The sequence below is a fragment of the Eptatretus burgeri genome, chromosome 8 (genome assembly GCF_056783735.1).
Source record: "Eptatretus burgeri isolate ZD-2024b chromosome 8, Ebu_testis_v1, whole genome shotgun sequence".
In the NCBI taxonomy this organism is placed as follows: Eukaryota; Metazoa; Chordata; class Myxini; order Myxiniformes; family Myxinidae; genus Eptatretus; species Eptatretus burgeri.
Window position 1 is genome coordinate 22,009,469 of NC_140968.1, and position 26,845 is coordinate 22,036,313.

Here is a 26,845-nt window from a genome sequence, read left to right on the forward strand (position 1 = left end):
GGGCGGAGACGAGGAGGCGGAGATGAGAAGCAGGAAACCACAGACAGACTGACCCAGCAAGAGGGACTTCTCCGACCTTTATAGGGCCTGCAGCTCGGGGGGAGGGGCCATGCCGAATCCAAACGTCATTACCCGAATCGGGCGCTCCGATTGGCCCCGACCCCTCACGTGGCCCAACAGCTTGGGCCGGAAACAGCCTCACTTCGTTTATACATACATATATATATATATATATATATATATATATATATATATATATATATATATATATATATATATATATATATATATATACACACACACATATGCACGCACGCACGCACACAAACTAATAAATGTCAGTGTGTTTCAGTGTGTCTCCTCCATAACTCAAAAACCATGAAACCTCGCAGCCTGAAAATTTGCACGCATACGAAGAAAACTTCAAGGAAGTGCAGTAATGAAAATTGCATGTTTTGGTTCATTAAAAACACCCCTTTAGAAAATAATTAATGGCCTTATATAATTATATCCTTTATCAGGCGCATCATCGGTCACCACTCTATATGGAGTCTTAAGGCGTATCCGAGGTAACTCTGGGGTCTGAAGTCACCATGCTTTTTGGCCTGCTCAACCACGCGTCGACTTGGAATAGACCACAATGATTTCTTAACGGGAAATATTTTTTTCACTTTCCTCACTCTTATTATCGAAAGCCTGTTCATCATAGCTACGAATCACTGGGTACACCACAATGCTTATAAACACCTGGAGATGTCAGTATATACAGTGGTGCCCCCAGAATCCGAATTTAATTCATTCCAAGAGGCTGTTCGGATTCCAAAAAGTTCAGATTCCAAAACTATTTTCCCAATAAGAAATAATGGAAAGTGAATTAATCCGTTCCTGGACCCCAAGAAAACCCACTTTCAAGACACTTTCAACTGAAATTACCCATGTTTAAGGTAAAATAAGATGAGTAAATGACCTTTTCTGGGTCATGAATCTTTTTCCAAACCTGGGGGATGAGCAGGAGCGTTGTCGCTTCTTCCATCAGGTCTGGATGCAGCTCCGGCCTATCAGTGGCCATTGGGATCTAAAACGTAAACTGTTCAGCCTGGTGGAGGTATGTAATTAACCATGAAGCACCAAATGGTGTTTTATATCCCAGTACACTCTGTGGAGACACAAACGTGCCGTTTTCACCGCACGGTTCAACGGAGATAATCAGGAGGTGAAGTGATTGGGTGACGCAGCATGACGTCACCACCATGCTCGCGAAAAAAAACGTTGAGTTCGTTAAAGCCGATTCGTCAGAGGGTTCATTGAATGAGTTCGCTTCACAACGGGTTTTCTCGCTTTTATCGCTTCTTTATTTTTCAGAATCCTACACACGGTCGATTTCGGCAGCTCGAACATGGCAGCGAGATCAGACACACGCGTACCGCTCTCATGCTTAGCGATAAGTTCTTTCTTCAACTCAATTGTCGTTCTCACGGACTTCCTCTTACTCCTATTTGCTTCACTGCTCTTCTTGGTTGCCATGGTGAATGCACAAGGGTGATAATTGAAGAAAAAAAAAAAACAGCACAAATCAAGGTGAAAACACGAGGTAAAGTAGCGATCGACACATGAGAGATGCTTTCACGAGGACTTCCAAAAAACTGGCAATGAACAAAGCGCGAAGATGCGGGTCAAACAGGCGGGGGAGACACGTGAACAAACATGAACGCCACATTGTGTTCGGTTTTCGAAAATGTGTTCGGTTTTTAGGGCAAATTTTTCTCGAAAAAAATTGTTCGGATTCCAATTTGTTCAAACAATGGGGCGTTCGGATTATGGGGGCACCACGGTACTGTATATATGCACATATATATATATATATATATATATATATATATATATATATATATATATATATATATATACGTATATCATAATGAATCTATACACATATGAAGCCATTGAATCCATTTGCTGGAGAGATGGCTTGACTCCAGCCACAGTTGTCAGGAAGAAAAATCGATGCATACACAATGATGGTTTTCTGGGAAGACTAAGATGTCTTCAGAAGTCTCATTTTCAGTATTTCAATTATCCGAACTATGAAACCACGATGTACGCACATAAGCATTGGCACGTTTTTGCTTTCTGATCGTAAGCCAGGTTATATTTTTTCAGGAGTTGTTGAAGCACCAGTTTGGCCAGTACACCACCCAAATAATGGGATGAGAAATTTGTTGAATAAATGAAGATTTTTGTTTGTAATTAGCCCGAGTTGTCAAGAATGAATCATGTGAGTATATCGTGTAGCGCTATTCCTAGTGGTAGTGGCCATTACAAGCCATAATGTAATAAAATATGCTGATTCTCTGGATGAAAACCATAGACATTGGAAATTATCATGATCATTTGAGTTTTTTTTTTTTTTGACTTCTATTAACTTTTGCACTGCTGAACCGAATTAGCTTAAAACTCTAACTTGTGCTCAGGGGTGAAAGGGTGGAAAAGGTAGTGGGAGAAGGTATATATGTGGGAGTGGATGAAGGGATTGAGGGAAGTGGGTGAAGGGGTAGAGGAGAATGGGAGAATGGGTTGATGAGTCGATAGATTAAAAGGAGGAGGTTTGTAGGCGTTAGCTGCAATCTATAATACAATAAGATAATTATGCTTCATAAAAAGAGAATCTGAAGAATGTAAATTAAACCTTGATTAATGTATGCCTCATTTACATGCAATGTAAACACTTTTGGCAACAGTGCAAAAGTCAAACAAGTAACTTGTTGGTTGAACAGTGACCAAGATATGTTGCATTTCACATGGTAATTATTAAACAAGTGTAACCCAAAACAAGAACTCCACCCATTGTGCTAGTCAGGACTCACTGGCCTGGCTCATTTGAGGAGATGACCTATGGGGGCCCGGTGATGATGAAAGAGTTTCACATGTCTTTTGCTGGTCCCAATCTGCACAAGCAGTTCCTGGAGAGAAGTCTAACTGGGTCCAACCATCCTGCCAAGGCATTTTGTAAGTAATTAATTTAGGAGAATAAAATAAAGAAAATGTGTGAATGCAAGCACATTTGCCATAAAAGGGGGGAAAAAGGGAAGAACGGTGAATGAGAAAAAGGAAGGACAATAGAAAAATTTATTTTCAATGTACGGAATACGACAACAGCCCACTCCGCTCTTAAATAATCAACCCACTGTGCTGTTTACACACCTTTCTGTAAAGACTCCGCAAGTCCCTGTACTGCCACAGGGTCCCGAGCACCTGGCTTGCAGCCCGCACAACCTTCTGTGGTTGTCTGGAAAGTCAGCAATCATGTTTTTCACGACATTTATTGCTCGATGTGTACAAAGTTGATAGAGTTATATAAAAAGACAACTGAAGGCCAGGGAACTCATCACTCAGTTTGAAGTTGAAGAAACTCTTGGACATTAAACCAACTGGTGCACAGTTATATAAGAAAGTCAGGATAAAAACAGGGGGGAAAAAAACTGGCAATCTTTGGTCTCTACAATCTGTAATAAAAGAAATATGGGTGCAGTCAATGAGGTTGCAGCTAGACGTGTCGTCACGATATAGTTTTACTTGAGAAAAGTGTCAGACCTCTTGTTGTGACACTTTAATTAATTAAAACTTTCACAGCCTCGGTGTGAGGTACTTATTTTTCCTTAAAAAAAAGATATTGAGGTAAATGGAAGAACAGGGAGTATAGGATCAACAGATGGAAAGTGGGGCAAAGGGTAAGCAGGAGGGTAAGCATGTAAAGATTGGATACAGTGTGAGAGGGGTTGGAGGTGAAAATGGGATGGGGTCGCAGGTGTAGAAAAGTTCAGAGGTAGAAATAGAAGACACCATGAGATGATGGGTGGGCAGCAAACTTCAAATTCTATAGTGAAGGGCAACAACAAACTCACTTGCGAGAAAAGAGGAGGATGGATGAATGGAAGCACCAGTTAATTCCCCCACTTTTATGATTTGTTACTTGTAATACCGGCTTCCACCAGGCGGTGCTACATGATACACATTTACATCAAGAGAATTGGGGTCCTCCCCCCACCCTGAACCACCAGGACTATGAAAAAAATGTTAACCCCCTATAACTTCCCTGTGTCACCCTACGAATACAACCACCAGTTTCAAATTGTTGATTAGTAACAAGAATGACTGCTTTTTTGTCGCTTTTTCTGACGATGCAAATGACCTCCTAAGCTTGGCAGAGAGATGAAATGTCAGGAAGAGCAAGAGCAGAAGAAAGTCAGTAAAAGACTATAAGGCCACCAACCACTGATATAAGGGCCCTGTCACACCTTGACGTTTTAGCCAGCGTATGGCAATGTATCAAAATGTATGTAAAACGCTGGCATACGGTGAACTATTGGTGTTTTTTTTTCAGTTTTGGGCGTAGTCATAACTACTTGGATGTATGCATAACGTATTAGTAACGTACACAGAACGTTTTGATAACTTATACCAACGAATGCTTAGCGTGTTGTCGGCGTTCACAACCTATGCCCAACGATAGTCTAACTTATGCATAGCGCGGCAGTATATCGCTGACGATCACGTGGCGTAGCCTATTAAAAGGCTGCCGCTTGACGAATCAAATCATAACCGCACTAGACATCGAAGTGTCAACATCACTGTCATGCCGAAGAAAACTTCGAAGAATGCTGCAAAGAAGTCTCCTGGCCGTGGACACGGATGCAAGGAGGATCCATCATCACCCACACCCTCCCCATCACGCTCACCTACTACTACTGACATGGACCTACTACTACTACTACTACTGACATGCTCACCTACTACTACTACTGATACTACTGGCATGGACATCCACTTACCATGGAGTCTGAAACACTGACGGGTTGCTCCTGTGTGAACCCTATGTTTATATACCAATTCCCCTAAATGCTGCCAATACGCCATTATATGGTAGCTGTAAGTTAGAAACACGTTCAGCAAGTTCTGTGGTCGTCCGCAAGACGTCAAATACATCTACATACGTCAATATGCATTTGAGATACGTTACACATAGGTTCAAAGCACGTTACTCATAGGTTAGAAATAAGTTTCGGGTACGCTAGACATTACCTCGACGTATTTTGACTAATGAGTAACTTACAAGTAACGTGTGTCAACGACCGCATAACGTGCCTACAACTTATGGCCAGCGTATGCGGAACGTGTGAGTCATAGCCGAGCATGTCGAAAAATGTTGAGCATGCTTAAAATTTGTCGACGAGCTCGGCGTACTATGACATATGCCAGTGTGCTTCAGCGTGCTCTTAACGTATACAAAACTTACCCATAACGTATTCGACGTGTGCCAGCATATTCGCCAAATTTTTCATACGTCGGCATACGCTGGCTAAAACGTCAAGGTGTGACAGCGGCTTAAGGCAGGGCAAAAGGAAAAAAAACCCCACTGATACCCAGTTTTTCTGTCCTTAGATGCCAATGACATAGAAGACCTTAGACCCCAATGGCCTTAAGTTGGGCAACATGAGAAGAAGCAGGACGAGTCGACAGGGGAGACTGGATGAAAGACTGGATATTCCACGAGACTGGAAGAAAACCTTGAACACCATTATAATCTAAGGACAACAAAATAAGGTCTTGGAGCTATGGAGAATTCTGAGGCAGTGGGGAATTTATTTATTTATTTTAACTTGAGTTAGTCGATTTGGATGAAAATGCCAGGCTTCACATCAGTAATGGTGGCAAGGTTGTCGTTTAACCGTCTGGATTCCACAATGACAACATTAACATAAGATTTTGGAGCAAGACTTTACATATCTTGATTCAAAACAGAAGTGCAATCAATTGTGATAGAAATATCTGAGTTAGTATTAAAGTAAGAGGGTTTTTTTTTCTTTCTCATATTGATCTAATTTGGCTAATGTTGGAGCTGGTACACAAATCACATGCAGAATAAAGACATATTAGGAAACAATGGTGAACTATAATATGAGTTAAAAGGACGTTCATATATAAATAACAAATACGTACAGCATGCAGGAGATGAAACCGAGTCTCAAGCATCATGGACTCTTGTTTCAAATGACAATGCTAAACAAGCTAAGTAATGGCTGAAAAGTTTCATTTTTGTCGTTTTGACAGCAAAATGACTGACTTGAGGTCTGCAGAGAGTGAAGAGGCTGCTGCCTGCCTACATGAGGGATGAGGCATGTTACGTGGTTGGAAATCGGATTGTTGCAAGTGATCCGGCAGGTGCTCATCACAACTGAGATCCAATAATTTGCCTGGTCCAACATGTGTGATATTGTCCATTCAGTAAAACCAGAATTTGATGACGTTTTTGACATAATCACCCCCACATCGTTCCAACTTGTTGTCATAGAAGCACAATTCGGCTTCATAACCCGAACAAATATCCTCACTAAATGGGCTGTCACTGTTAAGAATCACGACTGACAAATGCTAGGATGAAAATGTTTTTCCGTGGTAGACTAATGATCCAGTTTGGCTTAACAGGCTGAGTCGAAGTTGGTAATTGGAGGCTCAGATCGCAATCCCACTTGGAAACATCACCCAGTGTATTATTTGCTGTGAGACAGCTAACTCTGTTTCCCCTTTATTAAGGATGGTACATTGAATTGATAGGTAGAGAGAGACATCCCCTGGTATTGTACAAACCATGAGAAATGAAAGAGTAAATAAAAGCAGACCAACTGAAGCAAGAACATTGTAAGAAGTGTATATTTCTCCTTGACGTAAAAATAATAAAAACTAGTTTGTGGAGGTGAGATGGATGCTGAATTTGAGACCCTTACTTTCCGGCTCTACCACGAGCAATAGCGACTAGCCGAGTTATTCCCCCAGCATCACGTAGCGCTCGGGCATTCTCAGCATTACGACTGACCACCTCGTTCAAAGCACAGCACACTGCTGCTGCCCTTGCTTCTCGTCCTGGGGAGTTTGTCATCTCTCCACTGGGTAGCCGTTGGACCAAGTCACGGAGAGCATATTTTCCTTGGAGAATGAGGGTAATTTGTGACACAAACGGACATAAGAAGCCAGTTAATAGTCATCACCCATAACTGAAATCTTTCTATAATACCATAAAGACCTACCAGCAATCTCACGATTCGTATTAACTTCATCGAACCTTTCATGTACATCCTTTTACAATTAAGCTTCATATGAATTTATAGATTAACAATGGTCATGCAATTTGCTTGCTTGGAGAAATAATTAAAAAAAAATAAAAGTCCGTAACAGTTGAAAAAACAAATTGGCATCTTTCATCTATCTGTACCATTAAACATATACATATGTTTTTAGATTGTTTTGTACATATGCAGGTTGATGAAACAAGCACCCTTCCACCACCAACACAACCCATAAGACAAATTCCAAATACCGTAGTTGTAAAATTTTTAAATATTAAAAAATATATAAATGTGCAACCCAAACATGTCACTTCAGTTATATATTTGATCTAAACTGTGTGGATGTTAAAATGTGTGATCTACCCTTATGTCCACTTGAATTAGTGCTCATCAGTAAGATAATGGAAGAGGTGAACCATTTCATTAAATCATCTGTGCTTCAATGTCAGTGAACACAGCGATGTTACATTTGGATTAAAAGGAGGAAGGGAGTATCTGCAGTATATGTGGCTCACAACTGTGTGCCATCTATTCATATGTCATGTAAACAGCTATCCATTCACGAAACATATACAAGCAAACATGGTAAATGTACACAAAACCAATTCAAGAATATATCCTTCAGAACCTTTTTTTAAGAAATACTTTAAAAATACCTTCATTCAAATAAAATTCCACCCAAATTCCAGTGATTTCTGATCCAAGGAATTCCCTGAAAATGGTCACGTAACAACCAGTTCCGATCTCCTTGAATGGCCCCATATCACATCATCATCAATAATGCATTATTGTTCTCAGCAGTTACAACAAACGAGTCGTCTCCAAATGAAATGGGTGGCTCTCTCACAAGTATACACAGCCTATTTAAAGTCTACACCCCCTTTCAAATTTTTCACCTTTTGTTGCCTTATAGCCTGGAATTAAAATGCATTAAATCAGACTTTTTCCACCTTTATTTACACATCGCAACCCACAACTTCCAAGTGAAAAACAAATTCTACAAATTTCAGAAAATTAATTTAAAATACAAAACGATAATATCTTGGTTGGATAAGTGTCCACCACCCTGAGTTAATACTTGGTGGAAGCACCTTTGACAACAATTACAGCTGTGAGTCGATTGGGTAGATCTCTACCAACTTTACACACCTTGATTGGGAAATATTTGCCCATTCTATGCACAAGACTGTTCAAGCTCAGTCAAGTTGCGTGGCGAGTGTTGATGGACGGCAATCTTCAAGTCATGCCACATATTGTCGATTGGATTTAGGTCGGGGCTCTGACTGAGCCACTCAAGGACATTTATCCTTTCGTTCCTTAGCCACTCCAGTGTAGCTTTGGCTGTGTGCTTCAAGTTATTGTCATGCTGAAAGGTGAACTTCCGTCCCAATTTCAGTTTTCTTGCAGAGGGCAGCAGATTTTACTCTCGGATTTTTCTGCATTTTGCTCCATCCATTTTCCCTTCTATCCTGACAAGTGCCCCAGTCCCCACTGATGAGAAACATCCCCATAACATGATGCTGCCACTACCAAGTTTCATAGTAGGGTTGGTGTTCTTATGGTGATGTGCTGTGTTGGGTTTGCATCAAATGTAACGTTTTGCATTTTGACCAGAGTTCCATCTTGGTTTCATCAGACAACAAAACTTTTTGCCACATGGCTGCAGAATCTCTGAAGTGTTTTTTGCATACCTCAAATGGGACTCAAGGTGGGCTTTTTTGAGTTATGGCTTCCTTCTTGCCACCCTACGGTACAGGCCAAACTTGTGGAATGTTTGTGATATTGTTGTCACATGCACACAGTGACCAGTCGTTGCCATAAAGGCATATAGCTCTTTCAAAGTTGCCATTGTCCTCTTGGTAGCCTCTCTGATCAGTCTCCTCTTTGCTTGGTCATCCAGTTTGGAGGGACGGCCTGATCTCGGCAGGGTCTTGGTGGTACCATATGCCTTCCACTTCTTAATGATTGTCTTGACTGTGCTCCAAGGGATATTCAAGGCCTTTGAAATATTTTAATACCCGTCCCCTGATCTGTGCCTTTCCACAACTTTATCCCAGAGGTTTTTTGAAAGCTCCTTGGTGCTCATGGTTGAGTTTTTGCTGTGAAATGCACTACCCAGCAGAGGAAACTTACAGGAACAGCTGATTTTATTCTGACATAATCAGAATCAATGCAATTTATCACAGGTGGAGGCCAATTCACTTGGTGTGTGATTTTGAAGGTGATTGGTTACACCTGAGCTAATTACCTTCATCAGAGGAGAGGGTATTGCATTTGGGTCCGTTTGTCCACACAGAACTTTCATGTTTTACTATGCAACGGCTTGTCGGATTGAGACAAAATTTACACCATTGGTGCAACTACTCATGTGGAATGTTTTAATGATAGTTATGACGTCATAGGTCATGGGTGTGGCAGCCATATTGGAAAAATGGAAAAACTTTGGACATCTAGATCTCTGAAACCGCACCAAGGAAAAAATTGAAACTTGGCACATAGCAAGTATTCCTCATGGGAGATGAGTGATTTTTTTTAATGTCATAGGTGCCCTCGTTATGACATCATAATTGCATATGTAGAATGCTACATCCAATCAGTATGAAACTTAAGGGTCATCTCGGGATAAAATGGTCCACAGAAAAAAAATTAATGGCGTCATTTGTCACGTGATTTGGCAGCCATATCATAAAAAAATTATACCTTCAAAAATCCTCTTTTCTGAAGTGGGTGAACAAATTGAGGCGAAGCTTTACACATATGACCGTCTGTCCATGAGGAACAAAAGATTCACACATATGATATAGGTCACATGATTTGGCAGCCATATTGAATTTACCCAAAAACCTATAAAAAAACACACCATTCAAAAGAAGTCCTGGTGAGGGTCTGCAATCTCTGATTGCTCTTTATCTTGTTTACAATTGCTGTTTTGAGGGGATGGACACTTATCCAACCAAGATATTCTAGTTTTGTATTTCGAGTCAATTTTCTGAAATTTGTATAATTTGTTTTTCACTTGGAAGTTATGGGTTACGATGTGTAAATAAAGGTGGAAAAAGTCTGATTTAATGCAATTTAATTCCAGGCTATAAGGCAACAAAAGGTGAGAATTTTGAAAGGGGGTGTACACTTTCTATAGGCACTGTGGATTTACTGACTGTCTAGGTTTTCAAATTATGAGCTTGAATATTTTAATTCATGTGAACTTGGAAGTTTCCACATTTAACAGTACTTCCTTTCATCTCGAGCTAATTACCAATCAGTTCCTTGTTGCGAGCATCCAGTGCCATGTTCCGTAATGCAGTAGCGACAGCACACATGACGCGCTCACTGTCCACACGCAGAAGTTCCACCAGGATAGGTAAGCCTTTCTCCTTTCGTACCGCTGCACGTACATAATTCGCCCACTGTTGAATAGACAAACAAGTATTTAAAAAAAAATACTTTTCTCAACAGATCCTTTTCAAACAAGTAGACTGCTCTTTTTAGATTATTTCAATTTTTTCTGCAACTGCATCTAGAGATCAGTGCCCATGTATTTATGGTAAAACGAGGTTGTGTGTGTGTGTGTGTGTGTGTGTGTGTGTGTGTGTGTGTGTGTGTGTGTGTGTGTGTGTGTGTGTGTGTGTGTGTGTGTGTGTGTGTGTGTGTGTGTGTGTGTATATACACAAATACAATGTATACATATGTACAGTAAAGTCTCAAATATCATGGGGTTTCGACCAATTGTGGGCACATTATTGTGTTCCAATTTAGTTATTGCAGTATTTTATTTTAGCCAATTGCAGTTTTTGAGCTGAGATGAGTCATTGTTTGTGTCCTTTGTTGTTTCTCCCGCATTGTTAACTGAAGTAATCAGAGCAGCATACGGGATGAAGATAAGTTTAATAATGAATCGTTGAACAGGAAATGACATACGGAGATCCTGTAATACTAGATCTGGTAGATACACAATAGTTAATAATGGTGCCCAAATGTAAAGCAATGGACAAAATGAGTTGTTTTTTTTGTATACCTTGTCGAGGCTCGTATGAGAGCGAACACACAACGCACAGCAAGGGGGGGGGGGCATGAGACAAGAGGGGTGGGAGTGGGAAGGACAAAACAGTGGGGAACAGAGACATGTGGAGTTCTGTGGAAGGGAGAGGGATGGGACGGAGAACATGGGGACATTACAAGATGGACATTACAGGGACTTTCAGGAAGGAAAGCAGGGGATTGAAGGAGGTGGGTTTGGGTGGATTATCGGGGGAAGAAAAGATCGAGGATTTGGATGGGGGATGATAAGACGTGGTGGTGAACAGCTGTCTTGAAGACCTGGAGGGAAGAATGAAATTGAACAGAGTATGGAAGTCGGTTCCACAGGTGGGGAAAAAAAAGAGGAATAAATGAGTAGATGTGAGCAGTGATCTGAATTTCGGCAGTTTCACTTGGAGAGGGTTGTTGGTGGACTGCGTGCATCCTGTAGATACCTGGGGAAGGGAATACTTATTGACGCAAGACATTTCAGCCTTTCATTTTTAATTAACTTGTAAAAATTATTTAAAAAAAAAACATGTTTTCACTTTGTCATTATGGGGTATTTTATGTTGATCAGTCACAAATGCTTTTGAATTTAATCCATTTTAAATTCAGGCTGTAACACAACAAAATGTGACAAAAGTCAAGGGGTGTGAATACTTTCTGAAGGCACTGTATATAATGAATGAACAGTAATAAATATAATTTAAAAAACAAAAAAAATCCCCGTTTTTACAGCCATTTTTCCCTGCTGAGCAGGGCTTAGCTTTTCTTGAGGCAATGTTTTATGGCCGGATAGCCTTCCTGACACAAACCCTGGTCACCTCTTATGACACACAGGGATGGTACACCTATTCTAACCGGGGCATACACCGGGACCAGGACACTGGTACTCATTTTGCTGACCTTGGAAGGATGACAGGCTGAGTCAACCCCCTGGTGTTAATTCAGCAGCCATCAGGACTCGAAGTCAGGGCCTTAGGACCCCAAGCCACTAAGCCAACACCAGGCTCTATAATTAAAGATAATATAATTTAATAAACAGGAATATATTCCTGTAACGGAGCTACGATGAAAAAAATCCTGACTCAACCGGGGACTCAAACCCGAAGAATTAACGCTAACGCGACGCTTTGAACCGAGACAAAAACGTTCAATTTTTGTCTCGTCTGACCACAAAACGTTTGAGGTTTCTCGTCTGATGTTTCTCCACATGCCTGCAGGATCATGATTATACCTTTTTGACAAACTCCATATGAGCTTTTAGATGTGTCTTTTTCAGGAATGGCTTCGTTCTTGCCACCTGTCCATGGAGGCCAGCATTGTGAAGGGAACGAGATATTGTTGATTGATGAACACTGACCCCAATCTCAGACATCGAGCCTTGTAGATCTTCCTAAAGGCCCAGTCACACCTTGACGATTTAGCCAGGAATGGCAACGTATAAAAATGCACGTAAAACGTTGGCGTACGCTGAAGTTTTGAGGTTTTTTTTTTTAAGTTTTGGTCGTATTCATAACGTGTTGACCATGTGCATAACGTATTAGTAACAGGCACAGAACGTTTCGTTGTGTTATAGATAACTTATACCAACGAATGCTTAGCCTGTTGTCGGCGTTCACAACCTTTGCCCAACGATAGTTTAACTTAGTCATAGCGTGCTGCACGTATCGCCGACGAACTCGTGGCGTTCTCTGTTAAAAACCTGCCGCACGCCGATTTAAATCATAACCGCCTGAAAATTGGAAGTGTCAACATCGCAGTCACACCTTGACGATTTAGTCAGCGTATACCGACCTATGAAAAATGTGTCTAAAACGCTGGGACACGTCGTATTCGGTATGGGTAAGTTGAGTATACGTTATGAGCACGCTGAAAAACAATGAAGTACGCTGGCATATTAGGTGGTACGTCCAGTACGTCGTGAAATTTCAAGCATGCTGAAAATTTTACGACGTACTCGACGTATGGCTCACAAGTTCCGCATACGCTGGCATAAGTTCTCGGCACGCTCTGCGATCGTTTACACACGTCGGCCACACGTAACTTGTAAGTTGCTCATAAGTCGAAACACGTCGAGGTAATGTTTAGCATACCCGAAACTTAATTTTTAACCTACGAGTAGCGTGCTTTGAACCTATGTGTCGCTTGCTTTGAACCTATGTGTAACGCATCTCAAACGCACATTGGCGTATGTAGACGAATTTGATTGACGTCTTCTGGACGACCACAGAACTTACTGAACGTGTTTGTAACTTACATCTACCGTATAATGGTGTATTGGCAGCGTTTAGGGGAATTGGTATATACAAATGGGCTTCACAAGAGGAACCCATCAGTGTTCCAGACTCCATGTTGAGTAGATGTCAATGTCAGTAGCAGTAGCAGTAGTAGTAGTAGTAGTTCGAGAGAATTTAGTGATGTCGATGTTATTAGTAGTAGTTCGAGAGAATTTAGTGATGTCGATGTTATTATTAGTAGTAGTAGTTCGAGAGAATTTAGTGATGTCGATGTTATTAGTAGTAGTAGTAGTTCAAGAGAATTTAGTGATGTCGATGTTGGTAGTAGTAGTAGTAGTAGTAGTAGTAGTAGTAGTTCGAGAGAATTTAGTGATGTCGATGTTGGTAGTAGTAGTAGTAGTACTTTCAAGTAACGTGTTGCAAAGTGTGAACAACGTTCGTGTAGCGTGCTTACAAAATGTTACTCATAGGTTACAAATAAGTTTCGGGTACGCTAAACATAACCTCGACGTGTTTCGACTTATGAGTAACTTACAAGTACAAGTAACGTGTGTCGACGTGTGTCAACGATCGCATAACGTGCCTACAACTTATGGCCAGCGTAGCGGAACATGTGAGTCGAACGCCGGCATACGTCGTAAAATTTCAAGCATGAAAAAATTTGAGGAAAACCCCAAAGTACAACGTTTAAAGCCAGCGTACTATGGCGTATGGCAGTGTTTTTCAGTGTGCTCTTAACGTATACAAAACGTACCCATAACGTATTCGACGTGTACCAGCGTTTTAGACAAATTTTTCATAAATCGGCATACGCTGGCTAAATCGTCAAGGTGTGACTGGGCCTTAAGTCATTGTTAGATTTCCAGTGACGTCCTGAACCAGTTTCCTGCTTGCCTGGTTGATAATTTTGGATGGGTGACCTGATCTGGGTAGAGTCTGGGTGGTAAGATATGTCTTCCACTTCTTAATGATGGATTTCACCGTACTCAAAGGGATGATGAATGATTTTGAAATCTTCTTATAACCCTCTCATGAATGGTGCTTCTCCATCAGTTGATGTCTGATTTTTTTTTGGAAAGCTCCTTGGTCTTCATGTTTACCTTGTTGCTGACCAAGTGAGTTACACCTTAAAACTCCTGAGATAAGTGGGGGAGCTGAATTTTTTTTTTGAGTTAAACCACCGATTACATACAGGTGAAACCTTTTATACTTATTTTGTAATCTTTCAAACAAATAATTTTCTCCTGAAGTGACAGGGTTAATTAGGCAAATAGGATGAATACTTAAGCAATAGAGAATCACTGATTTTCCTCTGTTAATCGAGCTTATTCACATTTTATCTGCATTTCAAAAACTTTATCACTTTGGAGTAGCTTGTGAAGACTCCACATATTAACCTTTTCAACGCAGAGCTCCTTGGACTTGTGGCTCCCACTTCCTTGGCTCCCTGGGTATATGGATATGTGAACAGTGGCTGGCAAAACGGCCGCTCGGGTTAAAAGGGTTAAGTTTCATTTGAAAGCATTGACTTCCGGTTCTGGTTTTTGAGGCGATGGTTGGTTTTCTCAGGGATCTCTGCCAACTTTCTCAAAGATAAGTTTCCGGTTGTTGTTTGTCGCATTTTGACTCTTTATTTTGTTACCTCCATGTTTACTGTGTGTTCCAAGTTCGGTTTTGTTTCAAAATTTGTGCTATTTGGTGAGTTTTCGTTGATCTTGTTGTGCCGGGTTTCCCTGTCACCTTCCCATCGATGTGCACGATCGTGTTTCTTTTGTGTTTTCTCCTTATTACCATCGGTTCTTATTTTTTTCACTTTTCCCACCACCCTCCATCTATCCCTCCCAACTATACCCTCTGTTTCTTGTCTTTTCTTCCATCTTCCTTCTATTTTAGCTGACCCACATTCACCATTTACCTTCACGATTCTTTCCTTCAACCTTTCCTTTACCGAATCTCACCTCATATTTAAAAAATTCAATCAAAAAATATTTGTTCTTCATATCTTTTAACATCTAAACTTACAACTCCTGAAACCACGTTTCTCTGCCCACTCTTTTTCTTCCTGTAACTTTCGTCGAACTTCCAGGTTCCTTCTGCGTTTGCCAATCCAAATTCACCATACAATCTCATGATTTTTCTTCAAGCTTTCCTTTACCTAATCTTACACAATCTTTCTCAAAAAATAAAAATAAAAACAAAAAAAAACGTTCTCTTAAAATGTTTCAACTTCCTCTTTCACACGTGTGGTTCTCGGTATTGTATCATAATTCATTACTGTTTTTCTTCTTCAAAAGACTGTTTTCAATTTCACCTTTCCTTCATCCCGTGTCTAAAAAGTCCCACTGTGACAACGTTTCTTTTCTCCATTCGCTTAATTCTCCTTTATTGCATCCCTCACGTAATGTCTTTAATCGCATCTCTGACTTAAAAATTTCAAAACTCCCAGTTTGCAATGTATGTTCATGTCCATCAATCGTCCTTTTTCCAACTTCAGTGCCAATTCACCCCACCTCCTTAAATGTACCTCCTCATAAACACCTCACCTGTTATCCGCTCTTACCCCTCATCCTACCTCCGTTCTTAGCACCTCTTCACTGTCTTCTGCTTCAGTATCAGCTCCTCCTCTGTTGTCCCAAAGTGTGTGGTGTTCTAACATCTGTGGGCTCCATTCTAACCGAACAGGTATATCACTCTCTCATCGAGTACACTCAACAACAAAACATGCTCCTTCTTTCCTCTCATCACACCTACCCCTCTTCCCAACCCTCAAATTGTATACCTCCTCCTGCCCGCTCTCTTCTTCACCATACCTCTACCAAGTCTCATCCTTCCCCTCTCCTCACCTCTCCCATCTACCTCCTGCACCTTGGCTGTGGCTACTATCATCATCTCTTCTCCCTCTCAACGCAACCTTCACACTTTTCCCACTCCAAGCTTCCCTCTCACCTTTCTCAAAAACTCCCCTCTCACCCTTTTCACACCAATCTCACCACTCACTCCCACTTCTCAAAGTTGCCCCCTCATCACATCCACAAAGCTGCCTCCTTCCTTTGCCCTCTCTCTTCCATCTCATCACTCCACCTCCTCCAATCTTCAACGCCCTCTGCCCTCCATCTTATAACTCCCCACTGTACCTCACCCCATCACCCCCGAGCCTGTTCTTCTCCTTATTGTCCCTCCCCCACTCTCCAATGCAACCCCCACACTCTTTCAACAACTCTCCTTACCCCCCCTCCTCCCTCGACCTACCATCCCCCTCCCCTCCCCTGCACCAAAACCCTCCTCCCCTCCCTCTTCCTTAACAGCATGGACCTCAAACATCTGGTGCCTTCACGCAAACCTGACAGATCTTTTCATAGAGGTTGCCACTGACAAATCAGACATAATCTGCCAAACAGAAACTTTGCTCCCTCAAGACGTCTCTGACTCCCAAGTATCTCTCCCTGGTTACTCCCTCCTCCAGTGTGACAGACCTGAGCCTCGTCCTGGTGGAGGAGTTGCTCTCTTCATCAAAGACTATATTACTCACTCTCCATGCCCTGTCCTCACTCCCCTACACCCCCAGGAATACCTCTGGCTATGGCTTCCCCTCAACTCCCACCTCATGTTTATATGTGTGTTGTACCGTCCAATAAAGATTGATGACTCCATTTACATCACACTCTCCGAAAACATGGACCAACTTCTATCCTCTCATCCGAACTCTCTCTTCCTCATATGTGGCGACTTTAATTGTCATCATGCCAGTTGGCTGGGTGTGGGTACCTCTCTCTCCTGTCATGGCATCTCAGCAAAAGACTTCTGCGATTCATTGGGACTGACTCAATCGGTCAACTTCCCGACCCAGATATCAACTGATGGTACTCCATCTCTTCTGGATAGATTTTGACAAATTTCCCTGACAATATCTGCTGTTCTTCCTCTGCTCCCATTGCTTCATCTGACCACATGCTTGTCAAAGCAGACATCTCTCTGGCTGTTATTAGAGAACCACCTCAGTGCCGTCGAGTCTGGCATTTCACTTCACTTGATTCAGACCAAGTCACTCTCCCATGGATATGCTGCTTCTGCTCTCCCAACAATGGTTGGAGATCCTCAATGCCAGACATGAAATCAGAGCCATATCCCAAGACATATTGCATGCCTTTGATACGGTCTGGCACCCTGCCCTGCTCACCAAACTCTCTTCCTATGGTATCCAAGGCCATCTCCACTCAAGGCTCACGAGACGTCCTCTCCTGTCGCAGTCAACGTGTGGCCCATAATGGAGTTCTCTCATCCCCTCTTCCTATCCAGGCTGGAGTTCCTCAAGGCAGCATTCTGGGCCCTGTTATTTTTCTGGTTTTCATAAATTATCTCTCTGACTCTCTAGAAAATCCTCTATATCTCTTTACTGATGACTCCACCCTCTGCCTTACCATCTGTCATCCCTCAGATCAGCAAGCAGCAGCCTCTTCACTCTGCAGATCTGGATAAAACCACAAGGTGGTCCAACACGTGGAACATGTCTTTCAATACTGAGAAATCTCACACTCTCATGATGCCTCTCTGAAAGAACCGTCTGGACCCCCCACCCCCCAATCTACTTTCTCAACAAACCACTTGAAGAAGTCCTTTCATTCAAGCTTCTGGGTCTCACTATCTGTCATGATCTTTCCTGGAAAAGCCACATTTTCAAGGTGCCCTCCAAAGCCAATCGCCGAATGGGCATCCTCCATCGTGCAAACTCCTTCCTCGGCACATCTGAGCTCCTGACCACATACAAAGCTTTTGTCCACAGACTGATGGAGTACTGCTCTCCCCTCTGGGCTGGTGCTCCTGCCTCTCACCTTTTGGCTTCACGCTGTGGAAACCAGGGCATTTAGTACTATTGGTATCTCCCACGATGAGGCTGAGTCTTTGGGTCTCTCACTCTCTCACCACAGGCAGGTCGGTAGTCTTTCTATCCTGTACCATCTCCTCTCCGGTCTCACCCCACCCCGCTCTGTCTGTGATATGTCCCCCTCCATATTTCCACAGGGTGGTCAAGGTCCGCCAGCAACCCCCTTCTGGTAAAATTACCAAAATCACGAATCACTGCTCACCTTCACTCTTTTATTCCTCTTTTTTTCCACCTTTGGAATAAACTCCCTCACTCTCTTCAATCCCATTCTTCCCTACGGGCTTTCAAAACAGCTGTTCACCTGACTCTCTAGATCTGACCACCACCTCTTATCTTCTCCATTCCAAAACCTCGATCTTTTCTACCCCTGTTAATCCACCCCATTTCAAAACAGCTGTTCACCTGACTCTCTGGATCTGACCACCACCTCTTATCTTCTCCCAAGCAAAACCTCAATCTTTTCTACCCCTGTTAATCCACCCCAAACCCACTTCCTTCAAATTCCCTGCTTTCCTTCCTGAAAGTCCCTGTGGTATCTACCTTATTTACCCTGTATACCCCACCCCATCCCTCTCCCTTCCATGTATCCCCTAATGTCTCTGTTCCACACTGTTCGGTCCTTCCCTCTCCTGCCCCTCTTATCTCCTGCTCCCCTTGTTACACATTCTGTGTTAGCTCTCGCATGAGCCTCGACATTGAAAACAGAAGAAAACAACAGCATTGTGAAACGAGACGGGCACTCAGTGGAGTGCATACCTCCACCATGCAATACCTGATCCACAAGAACATATTGGACCCAATAAGTTTTTGAAATTTGCTATAGATCGTTTTGGCCCTATCTTTCAATGGTGAAGAATCACTTTAAAAATAACTAGATCCGGATTCGGATCTTCATCAAAATCGAATCAATTTGTCCTTATCACACACCCAACCTGTCCACCAAGTTTCGTCCGAATCTGTCCACAACTTTTTGAGATATCGTGCTATATATTGTTTTGGGCCCGAGCTCTTTTTGGTGAAGAATCACTTAAAAAATTCTCGCAGCCAGATCCAGATCCGGATCTTCATCAAAATCTAATCAATTCGTCCTTGTCACACGCTGAACCTGTCCACCAAACTTCATCAGAATCCATCCACCACTTTTTGAGATATCCTGTACAAAAACAGACAAACAGACAGACAAGCCGGAAGTCGGCGATGGGTCGCCGAGCATGGAAACTATAAGATATAGAGCAAAATGGATGTCATATAGCAGCGGATAGGGAATCACCTTCAGATTATGCATATCAAATCTCATCCAGTTCCTACTGGATGAGATAACTACTTGGTATCCATTTGAATGAAAAATACCGAAAATGCGGTTTGAAATCGGAAATCCCCAAAGTTTGAGGGGGTGCTGTGGGTGAACAAAGATCTAAATCGAAAATCCGGCTTGATCGTTTGTGCACAATGTATTCCAGACGATTAGTGTGAATTTTCATGACCATCCGACCATAACCCGAGGAGGAGTAGCATTTGGCACGAAGGCACCTCCAGCTCTCGCATATTATCGATTTTTGCACTAATTGACCTTTGACCCCTGACCTAAGCGAAATCGGTCAATATGTCCTGAGGGAAAGTTGTAGTACTCATTGAGTACCATGAACCTGCAAAGTTTCATTCGTATCGATGCACTCACCTGGTCGCTAGGGGGCCTTCAATTTGCACCAATTTTCACGCATACCCTTATTGTAGGAGGTGCTGCGAGTAAAGTATTCCATATATCACAAAAACCGGAATATATTTGATAGAGCATTACCTGTAGATCATTCGTGCAAAATTTCATAACCCTACATGGGATAATGGCTTTCGGAATTGATTTTGCGTGAACGGTACCGATTTTGAAGGTTTTTCGGTTGTTGCTAGGGAACCAAAGCATCCCTAACCATCACAATTTGCAAAGCACTCGGTCATAAGATGTACCTACCACCCGAGTTTGGTCAAAATCGGCCCACGTTTACTATCAATTATGCTGATGACAAACGAACACACATCCAAACAAACAGACAGAATTACTGACAATAAGGGTCACCTATTTCGGTGACCCCAAAAAAAACATAACCTCCTTCCACCTTCGGTGGCGGCGTGACTGCACAAGCTCAGACGTCATCAAAATGTGAAAACTTTGGAGGCGGATGAATACTTTTGCAGGCGACTGTACGTGTAAATAAAATGTCCTTGTTTGTGCGTATTTTACTTCATTTTCCATCCTCATTGAGATTTGCAGATGGACATGCAATATGTTTGTGAAGTACAACATGCTGCCATTTGATTAAACCCATCAGTGAAGTGACCGGTAGGCACTCACTTGGTGTATACCAAACGGTTAGTGAAATAATAAAGTGAATTTTAACTGTCAGAACAAGTGCACACGTGTAATACAATTGTATTATGTGTGATAATACGAGGTCAATTGTGAGGCATTGGACTTCATAACTGAATTCCCAAAATGTGGATCAAGTCATCATGGTGTAAAGATGGCTTCCCCTCTTCAAGAATGCACCGTTATGGAACAATGAATGAGTCATCTGGCTTGCGCTTAGTGAAGGTGTCGCACCATGTGACATTCATAAGAGAATGACTGCACAATATGGCACAAACTTTATTATCGCGAATGGTTTCTAAATGGACGCATGAGATGACAAATCCTCTGCGGCAGCAGACATGCATTCGTCCTTTTTCAAACTGTCAACACCATTTGTTTGCACCATTGGTCCACTTAGGTAATCGTCCGCAGCAACGGATGAAATAAACAGGGCAATTATTGATGTAGTAAAACCGTCGTGGGAAGCTCGGAGAAGCTGATGTTGCTGTCATTTACCCTTCCATCGGAGCAAAAGAGAATAGTGAAGGGTTGACACCCGAAGTCAGCTTCTCCTTGCTTTCCATGGCGGTTTTGCATACCTCAATCAACGATCCATTATTTCATCCGTTTTTCTACCTGTCCGCTGATGCAGATCAACACTCGTCGTCACAAGTAAGATGAGTTGTTTAATTATCTACACCACTTCATTATCTCCACGCTTTTTAAACCAAAAAAATGGGAGGATATTGTAATCGGCTCCGTCTGTCCGTCTGTCCGTCTGTCCATCCGTCACGCTATCTCATAAACGGTTTGGCAGAAATTCACCAAACAAGGTAGTTATGATCAACAGATGGCAAGAGAGTGCATGAACAACATAATTTTCCACCCACCTCCTGGGAGTGGGTCAAAAGGGCAGAGACCCAAAATATGCAATTACAGAAACATTTGTAAACATTTTTTCAATGAAACTTTGTATATGCAATCAACATTGAGGGATGCATGAAATACGTCATGATTATTTGGATTTGACCCCGGTTCATGCGCAGACTGAGGATCCACAAAACCTTGGTGGGGACTTTGGGTCACAGGGGTCAAAATGGGGAAAAATTAATTTAACTCAAAATTTGACATTGGGTCATTCCTGCTGGAAGTTTACATCATTTTTCAACTTTTCTTAAGGTGGGAAGCATGGGGATTTCCGATTGTACACCATTGACCGCTCTAGTTTGTTGTAATTGTGAATCAGAAAATGTAATTAAGCAACAGAAAAGGATGATGATCCATAGAACCTTGGTGGGGACTCAAGAGTCAGGTCAGGTCAGGTCAGGTATGGGAGCATGCGCCGGAGCAGCGTGTCGCTGTGACCACTTTCCACTGATACTCCAAGGGGCTCCGTCTGGCCATCCCCCCCCCCCCCAGACAGATGCCTGGCCCACCCCAATCTCCTTGAGATGCTGATCAACCTGCTACAACCATGAGACACGTTGTCGGCCCAGTGGCCTCCTCCACTCACGATGCTCCCTCGCTGAGAGAATCTGATGAGCAGGATCAGCGTCAGGAAAATGAGCCACACGTCCATACAGCCGCAGTTGATGCTCACGGACTATGCAGGTCACAAATCTCATTTGAGTCTCTCTCTCAGCAACTGCTCGTTGGGCACAAAGTCCGACCAGCGATAGCCAAGGATTCTCCGAAGAGACCTAGTTCCAAAGGAATTAAGTATCCATTTCAGATCCCTGGTCAGAGTCCAAGTCTCACATCCATAGAGCAAGACTGGAAGCACCAATGACCTGAAGACTTTTGTCCTCCTGCACAGGGACTGAGAGTACCACACCACTCCATCCAGTGAATCCATGACTCCCCAGGCCAGACCCAGGTGGCTGTTGACCTCTGGCTCACAGCCAGCAGAAACATGAATATCACTGCCAAGGTAAGTGAATCTCTCTGTGACCTCAACATCCTCACCACAAACAGGTATGGACAAGATAGCAGCACCCAAGATGTCATTGAAAGCCTGGATTTTAGTTTTGACCAAGGAAACCCGTAATCCCAGTGGCTCAGACTCCTCAGGCAGCACCTCAAGGGCCCCCAAAAGGATATCCAGAGTCTCCACAAAGATGACTGCATCATTTGAGAAATCAAGGTCAGAGATCTTGACATTCCCAAACGATACACCGCCGCTTGATCTCTGACATCCTCCCCAAAATCGAATCCACACCAGTGCTGAAAGGTGTGGGGGCCAATACACACCCCTGACAAACTTCAGTAACAACTGGAAATAAGTCAGAGATGGTATCACCACATCTCACAGCATTCTCAGTACCAGAGTATAGTTCAGAAATCAGATTGATCAATTTTTGGTGGCACCCCACGAAGACCAAGAATCCTCCAGAGAGTATCCCGATTCACTGAACCGAACGTTTTGCAGAGATAAACATAGGGTGCAAACAGCCCCTGCCGAAACTCTCGTCTATATTCAGTGAGGATGCGAAGGGCAAGGATACGGTCAATCTTTGACCTCTTTGGTGTAAAGCCTGAGTGTTCTGGGCGCTGGTGCTCAAGCAGATGGTGGCGAACCCAATCAAGAATTATCCGAGCAAAGACCTTGCCCGGTACCGAGAGCAGCATCACTCCTCGGTGGCTGTTGCCTTCCTGGCAATCGCCCTTCCCTTTCTCAAGAGGGAGAACAAGGCCCCTCTTCCAGTCAGTTGGGATGATGTCTGTGTTTCTGGCAGAGCACAGAACTGCATACAACGGCACGAGTACATCATTTCCACCAGCCTTGAGAAGTTCAGCATGGATGCCACAGATCCCAGAAGCTTTACCCCATTTCAACCGGTTCACCACAACCTGTGTTTCCACGAATGAAGGTGGATCACCTTTGAATGGACGGTCAACAATAGGGTCACAGTTGAACGTAATGCGCAAATTCCCCTGGAAGGACGACGAGAATCACTTGACCACAGGTGATGCTCTACCCCCTCACAGATTCCTCGCACATAGGCCTCCTTGTCTGGCCCTCAGTGCACATACAGTTTTCTGCCTCAACTTCATGAACAGCTCAGCTCTGCCATTAAGCCCGGCCCTGCGACTCTGTTCAATGGTCTCCAGTGTCCCATGAGAGAAAAAATTCTTCTTCATCCTGCAATGAGTTTCAAGACATCCACCAGCAACATCAAGGACGGTGGTCTTTAAGGCACTCCACAACTAGTCAGGATTCCTCAACGCACCTAGACCCTCCAAATCCCCACTCAGCCTGTTCGCAAACTCCTCAGGTACTCTCGTCCTTGAGCTTGCCAACATCCAGCCTGATCTGGGATGGTACCATTCGCCCAGATTTAAGCTGCAACTTCAGAGTTGCTCCAACAGGCCTGTGGTAGGAATTGAGTAACTGAGCACTCCGGTAGAGACCCTGCAGTTCTGGATCATCCTCCAGCAACCATCAACGGGTACATGGTCAATCTCCTTTGCCACACCGCCAGCTTTGGGATACTAAGTCCAGCGATGAGCCTGTGGGCACTGAAACCATGAACCAGCCACTTTACGTCCATGACTTCTTGCAAAGTCAAGGAACTTATTGCTATTCTGGTTCACAGTTCTACAGGTTCCAACACATGTCTCATAACCATCCCTCCCTCTCTCCAGCCAATGCATTGAAATCTCCCAAGACTGGAAGAGTATCTCGCCTGTGGCACTGACCAACCACAGACTCAAGTGTGGCATGGAATGCGTCCTTCATGGTGAGATCACTCACCTCAGTCGGAGCATCCACCGAGACCAGGGAAACGACACCCAAGGAGTGAAGAATCCTCACTCTCATAATACGCTCGTTGACCGGTGTTACCTCAATCATCTTGGAGTCAGGTTATTGTGCACAACAACAGCAACTCCTTGGACATGGTAACCATCAGAGGGACCAGACCAATAGTAGGTGTAACCACCCACCATGATCTCATCGCAATCCTGTCTCTGAACCTCAGAGAGTACTGCAATACTGCTGTCCAAATACTTGAGCTCAGATGATAACAGAGACAGGTGATCATCCTCCCTTAGGGATAAGACATTCGAGGCGCCCACCCGAAGGGACCGCCTCAGGTTCACCCAAGGAGATGCCGTCTGGTGGACGACACCTCAGCACCACTCCGACACACACTACTGCAATCTGACCTGGGAAGGTTACCCCGTGGTTTTCATCCCATCATCAAAGAGTGGGGGTGCCTAAGGCTTTGTCCCAATCCCATCATCCAGTGAGCTGCACTGTGAAGGGTAGCTGCACAGGTGGTACTCCCACGGAGTGGGTTTTCAGTTTTCATTGCGTTTTTAGTGTGTTTTCCAGAATGAAGGGTTTTACGGTGGCCGGAGTGCAAATCCTGCCACAAGCCTCCTAAAAAAAATAACCCAACTGCAGGAGGACGTCCTTAGACACAGTTGGGCACTAGATATGGATGGTTGTTGGTTCAGGAGGAGCTCCTCCGCCCTTTGAGGGGTTTTGTTTTTAATCCTGCTGGGTGTCCATATCCAGACACCCTCCTCACTCGGAAACATGGTTGGGGAGATGGTTTAGTCACCGACAACCCGACCATGAAACAGGTTATTACAGGTTTACATAGTACCTGTAGCAAGTCACAGATCTAATCTGACCTGACCTGACAAATAGTCCCGACTGCTCTGGATGCTGGTGCATTTATACCCAGATTCAGACACTAACCATTACACCACATTAAAATGTTAGAGTCACAAGGGGTCAAAATATAACTCAAAATTTGACATTGGGTCATTCCTTGCTGCAACTTCATGCCATCTTTCAACTTTGCTTTAGGTGGGAAGTTTGTTGATTTCGGTGGGAAGTTTGATGTCATTCAGAAATGTAATTAAGCAACAGGATCCACAGAACTTTGACCATTTACAACTTGGCTTCATTCCGGTACCAGGTAACTAATTCATCAATCATCATCGTCATCATAATCACATAATTATTATCATCATCATCATCTGCCATGTTCTATGAATTTGGGTTCAGTGATTCATAGAGCATGATTGGCAAAGTCTTTCATGATATGGGCTGGCCTGGCCTTACTTTCGAATGGAGATGGTTGGAGTCAGATTTTGTAATTTGTGCACAATGCCGGCATAATCACACATTGTTGATGGTTGAGGACACGCACGGATCTTTAATCCACATAAGGAATCAATGCCAATAGATGGATTCCTGTGTTGGTGTAGACGTTGTTTCCTTCTATGCATTGCCTTGCCTGCAAAACACCAGGGTGACAGACAGTACATAGTCGGGTGGGGGAAATCAAACCCAGATTAGATAGCTCAAAAGGAAGCGCACTACCCCTGCCACATCTTGTAGGACCAGGTAAATAAGTCATCCTGAATCTTTTTATCAGATAATATTGGTTAGTATTGTCTATTTTCAGAGGTACTGACTCGAGGTGTTCTCCCGGGATACCATCACGTATGGTGTCTTGAACAAAAGAAATTTCAATGTTCTCAGGAGGATGTTCTCAATGTTCTCATAAGAAATGTTTGCTCACAAGGAATTTCAACGCATGAGGAGGCCATTCAGCCCATCAAAGCCTGCGCGAGTCGTGCTAACTAACGGTTCTTTGTCCGTGCTCTATCCTTTTTCACCGCTGAGCATCAAGTAAGGAAGCATCACGTGCCATTTTTAAAAGTCTTTAGTGTAACTTGCCCAGGGTTTGAACCGCCGACTGCTCAGACTCAGAGACTCCAGCCATTATGCCACAGAGTCTGGTTACATTTCTTCATCATGTCAGATCCTTTCTCAGCATACTTCAGCTCATCCTGGTGCAAAAATCATTTGCGCATCATTTTTATTACATGCAGCGACCTGGCAGGATGAACTCCTTTGTGACAGTTGTGCTCAATTTAGCATGTTTGCTCCATCAGCAAAATGCCATTGGGCCAAACTTTTTAATGCCATTACTGCCGTGGGGAGGATCTATAGATAGATCGTATTAAGCATAGTATGTGTCATGGGATCGCGTGGGTTACATCTATTGCTGTAACAGGGAATTTATCAGAATAATTTGTCTTGTAAAATGTAAAACGAGCACCAAGGAGGCAGAGTGTGTTAACTTGAACTTGAAAACAGCATCGACTATAGCGCAAGGTTGTTGTTTAAAACATCCTGTGTTTGAGGGAGACCGAGTGAGGACTTGGTGCTCCAAAAAGGAAGGCACCGAAAAAGTGCTCCAAGTCTTTAAAGGCA

General features: G+C 43.2%; 1 protein-coding gene across 5 annotated transcripts in view; it reads right to left on the bottom strand.

Annotated features, from left to right (window-relative positions):
* LOC147021289 (catenin delta-2-like) overlaps positions 1 to 26,845 on the bottom strand; it is a 344,800-nt gene that overhangs the window by 13,742 nt on the left and 304,213 nt on the right. For all 5 annotated transcript variants that reach the window (XM_085891110.1, XM_085891107.1, XM_085891108.1 and 2 more), the window contains 4 exons: positions 10,378 to 10,528; positions 6,783 to 6,981; positions 3,202 to 3,286; positions 2,865 to 2,991 (listed from right to left, as the gene is read on the bottom strand). In XM_085891110.1, the coding sequence (XP_085747236.1) occupies positions 2,865 to 2,991; positions 3,202 to 3,286; positions 6,783 to 6,981; positions 10,378 to 10,528 (562 nt within the window). The remainder of the gene's footprint in view (positions 1 to 2,864; positions 2,992 to 3,201; positions 3,287 to 6,782; positions 6,982 to 10,377; positions 10,529 to 26,845) is intronic.